The 18,702-nt window shown below is 41.4% G+C and overlaps 1 protein-coding gene across 4 annotated transcripts in view; it reads left to right on the top strand.

Moving 5' to 3' along the window:
• plekha6 (pleckstrin homology domain containing, family A member 6) overlaps positions 1–18,702 on the top strand; it is a 177,984-nt gene that overhangs the window by 139,537 nt on the left and 19,745 nt on the right. For all 4 annotated transcript variants that reach the window (XM_080462391.1, XM_080462393.1, XM_080462394.1 and 1 more), the window contains 5 exons: positions 13,410–13,481; positions 13,858–13,938; positions 14,653–14,802; positions 17,462–17,557; positions 18,585–18,696. In XM_080462391.1, coding sequence (XP_080318517.1) covers positions 13,410–13,481; positions 13,858–13,938; positions 14,653–14,802; positions 17,462–17,557; positions 18,585–18,696 — 511 coding nt within the window. The remainder of the gene's footprint in view (positions 1–13,409; positions 13,482–13,857; positions 13,939–14,652; positions 14,803–17,461; positions 17,558–18,584; positions 18,697–18,702) is intronic.

Genomic DNA, 18,702 nt, shown 5'->3' with positions numbered 1-18,702 from the left:
GGTTCATTTTTACATTTTCTTTTAATGTTATCCAGTGTTAATGAGCGTGCCAAATTTGGTGAGCATGTGAGCATGTTTAGGGGGTCAAACGTATTCTCCTTCAGAGGTTGAGGGCCTTTTTTGGGTGAAAATCGGACTTTAAAAGGCAAACTGCGGACTTCCTGTCAGATTTAGGTCTGGGATACCGGCGCATGATTTTTAAGTCTCGATGAGACGGACAGTTAAGTTTTGGTTTGATCTCTCTACGACATTGCACTGGGCCGTGGTGGCCATTTTGTTTTTTCTCGGTAACGCAAGAGAGACATTTTAGCACTCCTTCCTTAAATCGCCAGTCTTTATGAGCATGCCAAATTTGGTGAGTTTTTGAGCAAGTTTGCTGCAAAATAATAATAACCTTAGATACAAACACCTGTACATCCATCCATCCATTTTCTCCCGCTTATCTGTTTCCCGGCAGCGGTGGTGGCTGTCACCCAGATCACATTGCACTGATTAAGAACCTTTCGTGCGGGTGGTGAGCCCACGGGAACCCACTACCTTGAAATTGCGAGTCTCATGCTCTACCAACTGAGATAGCTGGGGGCTCACAGACCTGTACATGTATAGAATTAATGTCAACTGAGTGCTACAAGTGGTGAGCATGAAACCAAGTCCATGGCCCTGCTTCTTGACTGATGTGAAGCAAGAGAGTTAACCCAAAATCTAAGGACATCGCTGGCCCGGAGCAGAAGTTAGTCCCCACGTTTCTCCTAACTACAGTCACAGGAGAAGCTAACTTCTGTAATTGAACTATAAAACCTGTCCACACAGAAACAAACTACCAACCTGTTTTTGAAATTGGCACTGCAAAAGCTGGAGTGCTTAGTTGTCTCCATGCAGCCTTCACTTCTCATAGCTGCAATCCATCTCTTCTTTCTCTCAGGGTCAGCAGGGAAAGGATAAAATGAGAGGTATGGACAGGTTTCCTGCCTGTTACTGCAGCCTACAGCTACACAAGAGATGCCAATCTTCTCTGTCATCTGATCAAATTATGCTTAAGTGTGACTGTTTTGTGTGTTGTTTACAGTCAAGGGACGTCCAAAATGGTGGACCTAGTCGTACTGCTCGAGCTCTGACATCAAGTTTAGAACTTAAATAGAGTACAGTAAACTGTTCAACCTACATGGTGGTCAGAGATGCCTACATTTTGATAAAAAAAAACAAAAAAAAAGAGACTGGGAAAACGGTCAAGAAATCATATTTTTGATGGCCACCAAAAGAAAATGGGAAAAAATTCATATTGTCATATTGATTGATTTCATCATACTAAATACGATAAAATCGTACTGGTTGGCATATCGGCATAATATAAGGCCTACTACAATAATTGGACCACTACATAAACATGTCCTTGTGGTTGGTGTTTAGTATGGCTTAATGAATATTTTTTTGTTATGAAATTAGTAAGTATTTGTAAATACTGCCGCATTAAATGCCTTGACACATTTGTAACTAGGACCATAGGATTCATTGGCCCTGAAAATGGTGGTTCAACTTACTTAAATTTCTAGGTTATTTAGAAGCTGAGATTTTGACAAAAGCCATTTTGTAAAATATAATCATATAAGACTCTGGGCAACTAGAAACATGAGTTTCTTGATTGCTTATACTATTGTTGGGATTTATGGTTGGTTATTAGTGTTAAATTACTGTAAGTAATAGATTACTGAAAGTAATAGATCACTGGAAGTAATTTATGAAAAATTTTAATTATTAATGGAAGTAAACGGTCATTTACTCATTAACAACTCTTAAAGTAATTGAGTAATTACTCAAAAGTTAATAAATGATCAAAAAAATGAGTTAAGTTAGTTAATATTTCTGTGTAAAAATATAACAATCTTAAATACAATAGGAATGTGTGAGATCCGAGCACAGACTGTTACAAACCAGTAAATTGTCAACAATAAATACACAATAATCACCAAGAAGCGTTCAATTCAGCTCACAGGCGTTTATTAACAAAAATGTATTAATCCATAAATAGTTCAGAAATCATTTCATAAATCAACACATTCAAGTAGCAAACGTCATCTAACATGGAGATCTAATCTATTAAACAGCAACACTATGTACAAAGAGGGTCTGTGTGTGTGTGTGTGTGTGTGTGTGTGTGTGGGTGTGTGTGTGGGTGTGGGTGTGTGTGTGTGTGTGTGTTGAGTGATGAGGGTGAATGGGTGTAATGACATCGAAAGTCAACCAGGTGGAGGCAGATGTTGGCGGGTCAATGTGAGTGGGTGTGATGACCTTGAATGTCCACCAGGTGGAGGCAGACGTTGGCGGGTCAGTGTGGTGACCGTGACGACCACTAGGGCCGTGCGTCGCCCAGAGGGAGAGCACAATGACTTGATGCGTCCACCAGGTGGACGTCAAGAGGGATTGCGATGACCCACGCGACCACTAGAGCCGTTTGACTTGTTCTTTCTGGGGTCGCGGCGGTTGCTTAGCGGCCAGAAAAACAAGACGTCCGTCGTGCGCGCATGCACGAGGGCGGTCTCGGAGCGAAGCGGTCTCACTTACTGTAAACGAACAGGCGGTTCCGTTGGCCCGGTTCTGAGCGCCGGAGTTCTAAGTGGATGTCGGGACATGCAGTTAGAACTCTGGTGATCGATGCAGATGTGGTTTTAGCAGCACCAGATAGTAATTTTGTTGCTAACTGTGGCTGTGTGTGAGCTTGTCTTGATCAGATAACACAAGCGCAGGGGAAGTGCAGACTCGGGTTAGTGAAAGAGGGGGAGATGAGAGAGGGGGAGAGAAGAGAAAGACAGAGAATTCTGGCAAGGTTCGGTTCTGAATCCTGGTTCCTCTACACAGAGATGCCAGTGGGCCTGGAGCTCACTTGATTTTCTGGTTCTGAGGTGGAAAACCCGAGTACCAAACTTGTTTGGTGCGTGTGAACGCGCGTACACAAACATATGGGCTGCGATGGCTTTATCAGCGGCATTTTGAAACACATTGCATGTTAGCTTCCCGCTAATCTAACAATTTCTGCCCAGACAAAAGCTCTCCTACTGTCCAGTTGCTGTGCTGGACAGCACCGTCCATGGTGCTGTTCAGTTCTGTGAGGCAGCGGTAACTGGTTGTTAACGGGTCTGAATTCAGCGTCCTAAATTCAGAGGCCTGGCTTCAGCTGCAAGAGTGGACAGTGAGGCATTTGAAGGTGGGGGGGATACGCAGGCTCGAGTCTCCAGAGTCCCCAAAAAAAGGAAAAAGGAAAAGAGAAGAAGTAGTCCAAACCGTGCCCTGCTCGTCCAGCGGGCTGAGGTGGGTTTGGTACCTTGGGTCCACTTGGTGCTTTCTTTACCGTCCTGAAGCAGCAGAGACGTGTGTCCCTCTCGGTGGCTGGGATGAGAAGCAGGGGGCAGTTGGTTGGAAAGGAGTCTCACCAAGTTGATTTTTAGACCCCTGTGGTGTCCGGGTCGGGTTCGACCATTACCATTGGTTGCCAACCTGGGGGTTGGGAACTTCCTGGGGTCTTTGCCTTGCTCCCTGCTGTTTTATGGCCTGTTCATTGTTCCTGGTGTTTCTCTTCTGTCAGAGAAACTGCTTGGAGGAGTTCAATGGAATCTTAAGCCCAACACTATACATTTTCTGAAAATGTATAGCTTTCATAGTGAACCTGACTAATAAGGAACATGATAGCTGACTCCTGTGCAGTTTTGGTTTTTGTGAAAAGGCTGTGCTGTCTGTATATTTTCCCATTGAGGGCAGCAGCTCTAGCGGCTCCGGTGTGTTTTAGATATTTGTCTCTGTGGGTGGTGTTGTAGTGTTGCCTTAAATGGAAATCTTTCATAGCGGACTTTGTTTTAGGTCACATTAATTTCCTTTGAACTCTGTCAAGAGTTAATCTTTTTACCCATCTTGACTGAAAGATGTACTTTTCCTGGTGACGTTTCAGTTTTGGCAGACACTTTTCTGTTTCTCGAATGAATAGATTAGCTCCCTCCTGTTTTCAATGGGGAAGAGAGCAGCTACTTGCTTATATAAAGGCCGGTTGTGCCTCTCGTGGTTGGAGGCAAAGTGATGAAAGGTTATTTAAAAGCACTTAATTGAACCAATACCAAGGTGTATTCTATATATACATGTACATTAGATGTATACAAAACAATTATCAAATAAATAATAAATAATAAATTGAATTTACTTCAGGGGCCACATACAGTCTAGTTTCATCTTGAGTGGACCAAACTGGTAAAATATTGCTTTTATAACCATTAAATTTACACTTGAATGTTTTTATTTGTTGTGACTGAAGAGAACTTCAACTAACGTGAGAGAGAGAGAGAGAGAGAGAGAGAGAGAAAAAGAACTTGCTTCGACAATGCTTCTTTGTTTGGTTAAAAATATTTGATATCGAATCAGGTGGCATCAAAGAAATCCCAGACTGATGACATGAGTCGGGTTGAGAAAAGCTGGCTTCCAATCTGCTACTCTGCCAGCACAAAGGCTTTGGTCAGTTGTATACTGACCAGAGAGACCACACACACAATTTGCTTATTCTAATATGCCATGATGATCTCATAACATCTGGCTTAGTTTGAGTTGATTCCTCTGTCCTTCAGCCCCCCCCACAAGATGAGATGTGATCTCACATATGACCTGGCCAGACCTATAGGCACCAACCAGCATTCCAAGGAGAGGGCATGATATGACATCAGGCAAAGAGTAACACACAGAGAAAACATAAGGAAATATAAGAAAATAATATACCATATATCCCCCTTTCAAGGCTAACGAGAAGCCTTGATAGTGGAAGAACAGATATCACGTACATGAACAAAACAACAGAAAAAACAACGACAATAAAAGTTGTTGTCATGCTGCACCACACAACCGCTGCAAAGGTAGGGGTATGGGATTCAAAAACCTGTGAGCAGAAATCTATCCAAAAATGCATGTCAATCAGTTTACAAGAAAACCTGTAAGCTTAATGCACCCCTGCTCAAGTAAATGAGGAACATTACAAAGGCAGACGCAAAGACATGTGCATACATCAAGCAAACATTCATAGAAACCCCAGAAAGTAACATCAAAAGGTATCCACACTTCGGCTAGTTGGCCCAGTGGACCTCCCTGTGGATCTTTCCCTGCCTAGCCCCCGACATCCCTGAATACCTATACAAAACAAAACAACTGAGGTTCCCATGCATTTACTTCAACAGTAGGTGTAATTCCCCAAAAAGGCAACATATTGGGTAAACATGTAATAATAAAAACACAAACATGAACCAAAGTAACGTGTCGTAATAGAACTACTACTATATCGATGTCATCAATCAAAACTAAAGATTACAAGAAACAAATTAAGAAACAGGATGCATTATGCGATGGAACTTTGGAGAAGTCCCACTGGAGCCTCTTCAGTGGCATCGACCCCAGTATGACGATGATTTGGTCACGAAAAGTGTCCTTTTTTCAGTGTCCTCTGATCAGCTCCATTGTTCATGTTTGGGCTTCTGAATGTCTTCAGAGCATCTGGATCTCACAACTAACCCCAATAGTAGCTGGTCCCCATTGTTGTCCTGAGGTGACAGGAAAAGAAAACAACAACCAGTATCCGTGCAAAATAGCGGGTGCAGATACAAAATCAAAACATCAACAAATCACCATTATGAGTATAAACGAAATCACAGAAAATTGATACCTCACACTATAGTTAGTGTCATCGAAAATGGATATATCTCCACCAATTCAGCATCCAACACTACATCATCTTTGTCATGGTCAGTGTCAGTCGTCTGTAGCAGAGGCATCTGTATTTGATCTTTAAGCAACAGAACTCCAATCCATCGCAAAATCATAACCTAAATACAGGTCAGCACTACCGAACAACAACAAAGCATCACTCCCAACGATATAACCTCCAGCTATAATCTACAAGATCGTTGCTCCAAACCTATTTTTCAACCAAGCATTTGCAGACCAACCAGCTCCTTCCTGTGGCCCAAACGCATCTCTTATGTTTTCTAACGCATCAAGCACGCTGTTGGGATTTATGGTTGGTTATTAGCATTAAATTACTGTAAGAAATAGATTACTGAAAGTAATAAATCACTGGAAGTAATTTATGAAAAATTGAAATTATTAATGGAAGTAAACGGTCATTTACTCATTAACAACTCCTAAAGTAATTGGATAATTACTCTAAAAACAAAAAAAAATGAATAAATTATCAAAAATAATTTATTAATAAAAACATTATTAATTTGCATAAATTTGTTATTTATGTATTAATAATAAATCGGGGCACCACCAGATAAACTGGAAATAGCTAATACCAAAATATCAGTCTCGTTTGTAAAAAGTTTATTTAAGTTAGTTAATATTTCTGCATAAAATATAACAATCTTAAATAAATTGGAAGGTGTGAGATCCGAGCACAGACTGTTACAAACCAGTGAATTGTCAACAATAAATACACAATAATCACCAAGAAGCGTTCATTTCAGCTAACAGGCGTTTATTAATAAAAATGTATTAATTCATAAATAATTCTGAAATCATCTCATAAATCAACACATTCAAATGGCAAACGACATCTAACACGGAGATCTAATCTATTAAACAGCAAACACTATGTACAAAGAGTGTGTGTGTGTGTGTGTGTGTGTGTGTGTGTGTGTGTGTGTGTGTGTGTGTGTGTGTGTGGGTGGGTGGGTGGGTGGGTGGGTGGGTGGGTGGGTGGGTGGGTGGGTGTGTGTGTGTGTGTGTGTGGTCTGGAGTGAGTGGGTGTAATTACCTCGAACGTCCACCAGGTGGAGGCAGACGTCGGCTGGTCAATGCGGTGACCATAACGACCACTAGGAGCGTGCGGCGGCGCGCAGAGGGAGAGCGCAATGACTTGATGTGTCCACCAGGTGGATGTCAAGAGGGATTGCGATGACCAACGCGACCACTAGAGGCGTTTGACTCGCTCTTTCTGGGGACGCGGCGGTTGCTCAGCGGCCAGATAAACAAGACGTCCGTCGAGCGCGCATGCGCAAGGACGGTCTCGGAGCAAGGCAGTCTACTGAGGGCGTAACGAACAGGCGGTTCCGTTGGCCCGGTTCTGAGCACCGGAGTCCTAAGTGGAGGTCGGGACCTGCAGTTAGAACTCTTGTGATCAAGGCAGATCTGCTCTGCAGCAGATAACATGCAGTTGTGTGTGTGACCTTATCTTGATCAGATAAGAGGAGAGCAGGGCTGCGAGGAGATCCGGGTTAGTGAAGAAGGGGGGAGAATGAGAGAGGATGAAGACAAGAGAAAGACAGAGAATTCTGACAACGCTCAGTTCTGAACCCTGGTTCCTCCACATAAAGCTCCCAGTGGGCCTGGAGCTCACTTGGACCTCTGGTTCTGAGGTGGAAAACCAGAGTCCTGGACTTGGTTGGTGCGCGTGAACACAAACATATGGGATGCTGCGGCCTTCTGAGCGGCACATTGAAACACATTGCATTTTCAACAGAACATCATTCTAACTATTTTCTGCCCAGACAAAGCTCTCACCCTCCAGTTCTGTTGTTGGTTCTGGGAGGCTGTGGTAACTGGTTGTTACCGGGTCTGAATTAAGCATCCTGAATTCAGAGGCCTGGCTTCAGCTGCAGGAGTGGACAGCTGAGAGGATGATTTTGGAGAAGAGGAGACGCTGGCTCTGGTCTCCAGAATCCCCCAAAAACAGGAAAAATATAGGAAACTGAAGATGTAGTCCAAACTGGGTCCTGCTCGTCCAGCTGGCTGGCGTTGATGTTTCTTTTGTTCCTATTTGGGTGCTCTCTTCATCATCCTGAGGCAGAGACGTGTCTCCCTCGAAGGGTAGATTGAGAAGCCGAGAGATTTGGTAGGAGAAGTTTCACCCAGGCTAGAATTTCGGACCCCTGTGGTGTTCGGGTCGGATTCGAGCATCCTCATTGGCCACTTCCGGGGTCTGGCTCGCTCCCCTGCTGTTTTATGGCCTGTTCATTGTTGCTGGTGTTTTCCTTCGGGGGAGAAACTTTGAGAAACAGTTCACTGAATCTTCAGCCCCAACAACGCTAATAATGATACCGGCGTTATTGGGAATCAAAGTATAACAAACATCACCAGTTAGATTCATCGGCATGCAAAGACCACCCTGATTGGCCAAAATATAATCCAATGCCATTTCATGCTTCAACAATGTCAAACTACGGCTTCTCTTAGTGTTTGACAGATTATTCAAACTCCTCTTATGTAAATGTTTTTATTGTTTCCTATCATGTCCTGCCAAGTATCCTCATATCCATTGTTAAACTCTTGGCTCCTTGCCTGGTATGTATAAACGCAGCAGGACAAGTCAACACCCCTATGGTTGTGGCAATAACCTAAATAGCTTCCGGCTCAATTCTACCATAAGATCAACCGTTGTATACAGGACATCAACTCTAACGTGTCCCCTTGATCATAGGCATAATATCCTGGAGGCTCGGTGTTAGTCACAGCTTGACACCAACAATATTCTTCTCTTATTGCTATGGCAACTCCAATCTCATTATGTATTTGTACAGGATATTGTCCCGTCAGTACTTTCATCATTCGACCAAATAACAGCTTCATCAGTGGGAATACACCAAACCATGCTTGATTCCCAGTTTTTGCAACATCACCTTCACCGTTCTATCCACAAACACTTTACCATTATCTGAGGATGTTCGATCTGGAAGTCCCTATCTAGGGATTAATTCCCGGCACAAAACGTGCACAAAAGCTTTGGCAAAAACATTAGCAACTTATTGAGCATCATTTGGTGAACTGATAATAATATCATCCATATACTGAACAACTGTGCTCGTTAGCATCTGATCTACTCTTGTTAAGTCATCCTTCAATACTAAGTGGAACACTGAAGAATTCACCACATCAGTCAGCTGCTGTGAAATGTGTAGGATTTGGAGGGATTTTAGCTAATAAGGTGTATGGATCTGGCACTTCTCTTCGTTAACCACCAGTTTTATCTGATTGAGTTTTCTGAGAGTCTCTTGATCTTGTTCTTTCTGGTCGTGTTCTTTCTTCCGATATATCTTTACTTGGTGGGCTACATGATCTGTATAAATGCCTTTCGCCATGCTTCCAAGGGCTACCACTTCTGCTAATTTGCTCCTCACTGGTCGTGGCAGTCCCTTCTGTATCTTGTCTCACAGGATCGACTACTCCATTTGATTCAAATCTGGATCGTTTCCTGTGATATTTCTCCACACTTGGTGAGCCCTCGAGACGTAGGCGCTCGGATTTTCTCCTTGTCCCAGTGGTTCGATGAGAATGTTGTCAGGATGCACATTTGTTGGAAACGCATCTCTCAATGCTCTCCAAAATCTACCTCTATTTCCAGCGAACAATTCAGTTCAGCTTTATGTATGATTTCTTCCATAGTTGGGACTCCAAGTAGGTTAGCCAAAAGTCTCCTTATGTCTCCTGGGGCAGGGTGTGTCCTTACCATAATCTCCTCCAATTTTGAAATCCAAGGGTGACCACCATCTTGGAGTGTAGGTAATTTCTGAAGAATATCTGACATGTCGGTGTTCTGCCAAGGCTTGTACTCCAGATTCTGTCCTTGTATCATTACTGGGAGCATCTTAGCAAGTCAAGTCAGCTTTCTCCTATCTTAGCAGCTGTCTCCGTTCTTTTTTAACGTAATGCATATCTGTTGTCTGTCTTTCGTGATTCTTTCTTCCATAGTTCTTCTTGTTGTAGCATCAACCCTTCCAGATGACTCTCCAATGCCTCACGTTCTTCTTCAACCCTTGACATAGATTGATTTAAACTCCTTCTGGCATCTTATAAGGTTTGTGGTTTGTTTTCTTCCATTCTGGAGCTGGATGTCATTGATGAGAATTCTTTTGAAGATCTGGGAGCTTCATCGTCCGAGTCTTCTTCACCATCTCCCATCTCACTGTCAGTGGAGCTGGCAACCTCTGGATTCTCTTTCTTAGAGGTTCTGCCTCCTTTCTTCTTTGCTTTCGCCAGTATACATCTGATTGCAGGATCACAACCACCCATGATCCCTTCCGAGTCCCTCCAGTCGTCATATCTTCCAGAGCCTTTAGTCTTGAACTTCAGTCCACCTTTGGACCCTAGATGAACTGTCTTTGTTTTACTCTTCGTACTTGGGATCATCCTCACTATTGTTTCTGCTTGTCCCGTTTCTATAATGCAATCGCTGTCATCTGTGATGACATACCGTCCCTCTTGATTAATGACCGGAAGCTGAGGATAAATGTCCTTGAGCTTCACTTCTTTGACATACAGTGGGGAGCCTTCACTGGATCCATGTGACAGAAAGCTTCATTGATTTCTTTCATGAGTTTTGCTGTTGCCATGTCACAGTTTTTCATTTCTTCTTCAATCTTCTTCTTCTTTTCAGTTGCGATTCTCATACGTGTCTGTCCCTCATTGTCAAACAACTGGAGAATGCCAAGTTCAATGTGTCGTTTCTCTTTACGTCTTTGGCCCTTTTCCCCTTTTTTCTGATCTGCTTTCTACAAGGTCACCAGTATCCCATTGTTTGAATTACATCTGGGTTTAGGGTGCCCTCTACTGGCCATGGTTGTTTGATGTCTGGCCAGCGTTTATGCCATTTCTTAGACATATTCCTTTGATTATTGGATATTTCTTTTCCACTACATCAACAGGAGTAATGAGTTTTGGGTTTTTAGTATCCACGCCAGACATTGTGGACGTTCCTGCTATTCCCCTTATATAATATCAATGGAAACGTCTAAGTCTTATTTACCGCTTATTTTGTATTGGATACATTTAGTTATTCGTCTATTTGTATCACTATTATATGCCTTAATTAAGGGTATCAGTTGTTATGATGGAAAATAAAAAAACAGGATTACTTTGTCAACTTCCAGAAGAATTAAAACACTCAATAACTTGCAGCAAAATTGCAGTACTGAAACCCCATATGCAATAACACATACACAAAACTTAACCAAACTATATATAGAAACTCCCTTATAAGAAATCAAATGCTATATAAACTCAAAGGGTCACACGGGATTGCCGAATTAACATCAAGCGATGATCACAAAATAATCCTAAAAGTGGATTCTAATACTGCAAAAAAATCCCCATGAACCAATGTTCAAAAGAAAAGAATCATAACTGTAATTTATAAACAATAATGAACTCACATAGGTATGCGCTGATAGTTGAATAAACACAATGGTCAATCCGTTGCCAAGTTTTCACCTGAAATTGCTCAATGCAGATAATGTTGATTATAAACAAATGGATATGTTCTATTATCCCCCAATTTCAATAATAAACTAAATATATGTAACCCAATATCAATCATGGATAAACATCAACATGTGTGTATAATATGCAAATGCATTGTGCAAAGAGTTTTCAGGCAAAATCTCACTCGCCTGTTTGAATCAGATCGAGTGCAGCTGTGTTGCCGTTGAAGCCAGCACCTCCACCACTGAGACGGATTGACCAGTTGACCCCTGAGGTCGCCACAGGGGTTGGAGCGCAGCCAAGGGCTCACTCATGACATGATTGGAGAAAAACCAGGCAAAACAGACAAAAGTTCAATATCTTATCAGCATACTATATGTCATAACACAGCAGCATATGCAAATCAAAACACTTTCAATCTATATCCCTTCAAAGCAACTAAAATGGAGTGGAACGGAGCGTGGAGGACTGGCCGTGAAAAGGGAAGGAGCGGGGTGTGAAAAGGGCAGGAGCGGGGTGTGAAAAGGGAAGGAGCGGGGTGTGGAAAGGGGAGGGAGTGGGCCCTATTGGCGAGCAATGTGGGCTGTCCCTGTAGCTCCGCCTCACAAAAATAGGACCTTATGTATTGTCCCAGAAGTCAAAGTCAAAACGTCTCCTTCTCGCTCCGCAAATCACGCACACGCACAAATGCACACACGCACCAACTGTCCAGAACAACACCAATCTAGCAGCAGTACAAAACACAAAAACCCATTCACTATGGAGACCACACTCATCCAATATTCCTTTATGTGAACCTATGTTTATTACTCTAGTCTTTCATTGTGCTCATCGTGCATTAAACAGGACTTTTTGTCCACTGGAGGCTAAAAACTCACCACGAAAGCTCATTGATATTTTATTTAATCACAAAAGAATAATCTCTTGGGGCTTGTAGGATTACAGAAAGCCTCCTCTTATCTCGAGAAGTTCATTGGTTTTAACAAAACGTCCCCAAGAAAACATCTAAATATGTGTCTCAAGTAACTAACTAGTCCTGCGTGTTTTAATGTTGGGCTCATGACAAATATTACAGCGTCCCGTACGATCTAACGTCGGGGCCATGGCAAATACAGGACACAAAGAAAGAAAAGGAAGAAAAAAGAGAAAGAAAAAGAGAAAGAAAAAGCCTTAATTTCAGGCAGACCCCGGGGAATAAAGTAAACAGGGCGCCGTGCGACACACACGCACACGAAGAGGAGAAGGGGGGGTTGATCAGACCTCTCTCAGCTTCTCCAAACACACTCACAGAAGCACCAGCCATCAATTTGCACTCGAGGGGGAGAACACAGTTGGAGAAACGCTCCTGAACTCAGCAGAGAGTAAAACAGACCACCAAGAATAACAGACATAATAAAAAAAAAAACACAAAACCATGAAACACTAATAACACACAAACATCCCAACATAGACCACAAGACCACACACATCATATGAAGTCGACTCACACAAAACGTCCTATAGCATGCTTTGCCACCATTAATATCACAATTATCACTAAATCTATGCTATCAAAAGGTGTGAAAATATTCACCTGCATCATAAAATCATCCGTCAATGATTTTAGAGTGGGCATCTTCTGCATATGAATGTATTTTCCTACACCTCCAGTCCCATGTAATGTCCTATCTCAGAGAAACATCTACAATAAAACTTGACCTAAGCTCATCCTAATAAAACTGAGGGTTTGCAGCCCACTTTCTAAAGTGGCCTCATGCAGAGGGCTTCAATTCATTCTGCAGCTTCTTCACATCTCAATTCTCGTAGTGAAACATGTATTCACTCTTTCCATCGTGTGCACACTCAATTTCTCAATGTATTTCATCTTTATCAATCAACATCAAACAGCTTCCGTTCACGGAGTATGACGGAGTATGTGTGTCCTCTCATATCCTCTGAGTCACAATTCTGAGATGAAAGTCACAATTCTTAGCAGACTTCATATTGTGGTGAGACGCATTCTGAAGAACAATGCTTCTCACTGTTATCCACCTTCAGATTGTGGTCTTTTATGAATCTCTTCCATGTCTCTTCTTGTTTTTTTTACTAAGCTGTCACTTTGTGGCACATCATCTCGCCATTTGTTTTTGCCAAATTCATATTTAAATGGATTATTGATTGATTTGTCCACTTTTTTTTCTCTTTTCTCACAGGTGCCTCCTTTCCATGATGTCTATCATAGAGAACTACATCCAACATTGAAACTCAACGAGATCGAAACCAGCGTAGGATATTTTATTACTTTCTTGCTTACGAATGAATTATTACGGAATTTTTACTGCTTGTATACAGTGATGGCCAAATGTTTCTTTTCTTTAGTGTTGGTGGATTTTAATCTACACTGGAAGATTATTTCTACCAGTTATACAGTATGTGGTCTAAACTGATGGGTCATCACAGAGTCTGAAGCAGAGCATCTTCTGTGGACTTATTTTACAATTTCATATTTGTGTAGTGTTGTGCTGTCTATCCACTCACATTTGGCCCTATGCCTGAAAGCATGGGAAACATACATGGCCAAACTGTTTTTGTTTGTTTGATTTGTCTTTTCTATGTCTATAAAACAAATGCGGTAACCTCACGATCTCCTGTGTGATGCAGAAACTATTGGGTCGGCTCTGTGAGCAGAACCATGTTCTGAGAGACCACGAGGCTGTAGTACACAGGCTGAGAATGGATAAGGTATCAGGTTTGTTTTTTCAGCCTAACAAATGTATGCTGCTAATGGAAAACTATGACGTTATTAAGGTATTATGCAGTTTAGTCATCTGCTATGGTGAAGGAAGCATATAAAGGTCTTCTCGCCTGATCAGAAAGTGACACATACAGACATTCTACAGAGTTCGACTTATTTTAAGATTCATATATTGCGCATTCATATTTGTAGTTATTCATCATATACATGTCCACGTTACAAATAGATTGTCATCAGAATATCAATATTTGGAATGTGAATATTGTAAAAGACTGACTGAACTATATGAATTATGTATCCATACACTTGTCATTCATGCTCTGCATCTCAATATATTTAATCAGAAAAAGTGTTATTGCTCTAGATTGTGTTGAACAGATCCTAATTCACTTCATTATGTCAACATTACGCTAAACCTGGAAACATCAAGACAGAAGCCAGGAAAGAAAAAATCTGAGAAAAATGACTTTCACCCTAATGAACTGCTAACATAAACTGCTGGATGAAGCCGTGGCCACGTATGTGGTGGAAAAAGAAAAACATAGTACACGTTCATGCAGCCTGAACATGATTGGCTAATTTTGTTTCAGTAACTTCTACACCTTCATAATATTTTGGGATCCAGCAAGGAGCTGAAATTCTTTTTTTGCTAAAATAGCATATTTGCACTCTTCTTTTTCTGACATGTTTACGTTTCTCAGGACAACCTGGAGGAAGCACTAGTGGTCACTCATCAGGAGATGGAGTACTACCAAAACCAGCCTTTGATCATTGAAAAGCTGCAGTTAAAGAAGGAAGCCCATCAGAGCCAGCTAATCAACATCAGGGGTGAACTCTCCCAAGCCTCCAGTGTAAGTCAGTTCACATATTTCCTGTCTATGTAATCTGGAGACATGAATGAATTACCATGCCATTTGAAGAGAGGGGGCAGTGGTGGCCTAGAGGTTAGAGAAGTGGACTTGGGTTTGGAAGTTTGCTGGTTTGAAACCCACTGCTAGCAGGTAACCACTGTGGTCCCTGAGCATGCCCCTTCGCAGTGTGTCAGCCCACCACTCCTAGCATGTATAGTTAAGGTTAACTAAGAATAGCATGGGGTAAAATGTAGAGAAGGAAGTTCCCTAAGGGGATTATTCAAGTGTAGATATGGCCATTCATCACATGTTAAGGATTTTTTTTCACTTTGGACTTTTCACTCATAATCTATTACAATTGTAGTTGTGGCACTCTGGATGGTCCACAATTATTAGTTCCTCCGATTACCTTGGTCCCGCACTGTTTTTTTTTTTTTTTTTGGGGGGGGGGGGGGGTTATTAAATGATTTTAAAGGCCTTAGTGCTTTTTTTTAAAGGTATTTCTATGGCGTTACTTATTTTCGCCAATAGGAGTCAGTATTGGCTTTGTAGTATGAGAAACTAGCTGTTATCCTGGAAAACAAGGAAGTAAGAACAGTCAAAGATGCAAGACAGTCAAGATCATAGACGAGTGAGCCAATACTTATGACATGCTGTGCTTCTTCTGTATTTGCAGACTGTTTTACTTTCAAATAAATTTACTGGATGACACTGTCATCACTGTGCGTGGGTAACATAGACAGTGATATTACAGATTAATTTTGAGTGCAATTAGACACCAAATCTCCAGTTTGATGTTTTTTGTCCAATACTGAATGTCTAATATTGCTTTAAATTCATCACCAAAATATTTATTCATTAATTTGTCTTCTCACCTGGTTGTGGAGCACAGAGAACATCAGATAGCTGGCATTTATTAGGGACCAAGCCTGGAAGGGAAGCCTTCCTAAGGAGGGCTTGCCTTGAAGTAAGAACCCTATTGTATTTATGGAGTTCATCCATCCATCTTCTCTGTTTCTGGGTTGTGGAGGTGGTAGTCTGAGCACTGTCACATTGCACCGATTAAGAACCTTTCCTGCAGGTGGTGAGCCCAGGGGGAGGTGGTGCCCGGTGTGGGACATGAACCCACTACCTTGAGATTGAGAGTCTCATGCTCTACCAACTGAGCTAGCCGGGGGCCATTTATAGAGCTTCTTCCTCCTTTTGATTGTGTTTGTTTCCTTTCCTGACATGACATTAGACCCACATTTGACCCCCTAAACATTCTCCAAAAATCACCAAATTTCACATGCTCATCAGAACTGGTGCAAACCATAAGAAAATAAAAAAACAACCCCCAAAGTGCCAAGATACGCTCTCGAGTGCCACCAAGAATCACTAAAATGACCAATGACCAATGAATCATATAGAGCTCTGAGGGTGAATGTTGTATCAGCTTCAAAGCACCGAATCTCACCGCCTGCCTCTTCTCATTCAAATACAAAAAAACGTCACGGCCCGTAGAAATGTTGTAGAGAGATCAAACCAAAAACCACTTTCTCATCTCATCAAGACCTAAAAATCACACATGGACCCCCCCTGACCTACATCCAACAAGAAGTCAACAATTTGCCTTTCAATTTGCCTTACAAAATAAGATTTTCACCCCAAATTTAAATTGAGTCTCGCACAAACACTATCTCCTCTGAGGGCGAACATCGTATCAGCTTCAAAACACTAGTAAATGGCAGAGGAGATGCTTCTGCTCAAAAGTCATGTTTTGAGCAGAATTGCTTCTGCTGAAAACAGGAAGTGGGGTGTACATGCTCAGATCTGGCTGAAACTTTACATGTTGCATGAGAGTCCACATTTGATCACAGCCATAAGACAGTTACAACAATCAGGCAGAGTCCCACCTGCTGCGAACAGGGTCATGATTGGGCCGACCACGACAGGCCAGAGTGTGAGGTCCTGACCAAGGCTGCTTGCAGCTTTAATTTCAGCTTGTCTTTTTGGTTTCTAAATACAGTTTCATTTCAGTTGGGTTTTACTTTCGATTTGAATGTATAAACTGTGTATATGAAACTTGTGCAAAATATATATTGAATGTATATTGTAAAAAGATTAAATTATTATTTGTATGTGAAATTATGTTACATTATCTAGAGAACCTTGTTTTTTGTGATGGGGTAGGTATACATAAGCTTTGCTTCAACCTACAATCTTTCGGCTAAAGAAATTCACAATTGAGTGTTATTTGTTTTGTATTGTTTTCTTTTTTGTGAAGATGGCCGAAATAAAATTCAAAATTCCAAAAATTTAAATACTTAAGTCAGGTCAATGACAGCAGTCATCGCATGACACATAGACAAGTGCACACATTTGCAGGCCTAACAACTAATTTAATGTGTCAGCAGGGTCCTCATTTGGCATCAATCCATGCACAAGGGAACCACAGGGTGCTTCAACCCTTTCAACTTGCTCATTCAATGACTTGGTACAGCAGCTCTAATCAAAGTATTCCTTGATACAGTCACAACTAATTGTGTAATCCTATAACCAGAGCCCCCTCGCTCTAAAAAGCGCACAGGATGGTTAGCATCCGTTGAAAAAAGAAAGAAATTCAGTAAAGCTTTCAAATATTAACTGAGTAGGATTTTATTGTTTGAACCCATTTCAGGCTTTAACAACCACTCGTATGGAATTTGAAGCTTTAGAGGACGAGGCAAACGCTATCCATGGAGATCTGTGGGAGCAGCTTAATACAGGAGGACAGGTAAAGTTCACGCTTTCATCACCCTGTTTCTTTCTACTTACAATCACAACTCATAATTTAAAAATGAGTTTGATAAAGTCTGGGTCATGACAGAAACTACTCAACTGAAATGAATTCAATTTTATTTATACAGCACCAAATACAACACAATCACCATAAAGCACTTTTGCTTTTAAAAACCCAACAATACCACAGGAGCAAGCATCAGAGATGATGCAAAGGAAAAACTCTTTTTCACAGTAAAATAATCCTGCAGTAGAGGTGGAGACGTTCTGTAGAACCAGACTCAGAGACTCAGACTTTCCGCTGCTCCAGCTGTGGTTAGGGGATAGACAGATTGTAGGGATGGACTGAGAGCCTGATTTGAGTAGGGAGTAAGAAAGAGCACAGACTACAGGACAGAAGCAGAATATTTCTGAAATGCAATAGTAAAACATCTGTGTATGAAGGGAAAGAAGCTCCAAAGCTTAACTCAAAAGTTGAGACGAAGATCAAAAATTTATTAAAAAATGTAATAAAAAAAAGACCTTTTAGATTAATTTGGCCTTTGAAAATGGTTTCCTTCTCTTGAAATCTTACTTAACCTCGTGAGACACCTTAAAAATCCTGAGTCAGGGTTCCTTTTGAAGGCCTGAATATCCTGCTTGGATCTGTTTGGCATTCAGACTACCTCAACAGAAAACGAGTAAAGTGTTGTGTAAATGATTTACAGGAGATATCACTCCTTCAGGAGGTTTGAAGTCAAGAAGTGTAAATGTGTTTCTGTTTTTTCATGCAAATGGTTAAGGTTTTTTTTGTTGTTTTTTTTTACCATGAATACAAAAGTAAATTGGAATTTTTGGTTGTGATAGGTTGGAGAATTCTACCTTTATTCAATTTGAGGCTTTTAATGGTGGATTGAATGCGTGGCTGTACAAATGTATCAGAAATGTATCAGAAACACTTTGCATGAGATTTTATTAGATGTTTGTTACCCTTTAAGTTTTCATTTTACTGGATTTGTCCTGCATTTTTCTTTTTTGTTTAGAGCGAACTTGTCCGTCGACATATTCAAAAGGAGTTTTGGAGGGTCCAGGATGTGTTGGAGGGACTGCACAAAAATAACTCTTCCAGAGGCACTGACACTGCCAAGCACAGAGGTAACA

The sequence above is a fragment of the Lipophrys pholis genome, assembly GCF_963383615.2.
Source record: "Lipophrys pholis genome assembly, chromosome: 4".
NCBI lineage: Eukaryota > Metazoa > Chordata > Actinopteri > Blenniiformes > Blenniidae > Lipophrys > Lipophrys pholis.
Note: the sequence above shows the minus strand (reverse complement) of the source record. Positions and strands in the feature narration are given on the sequence as shown.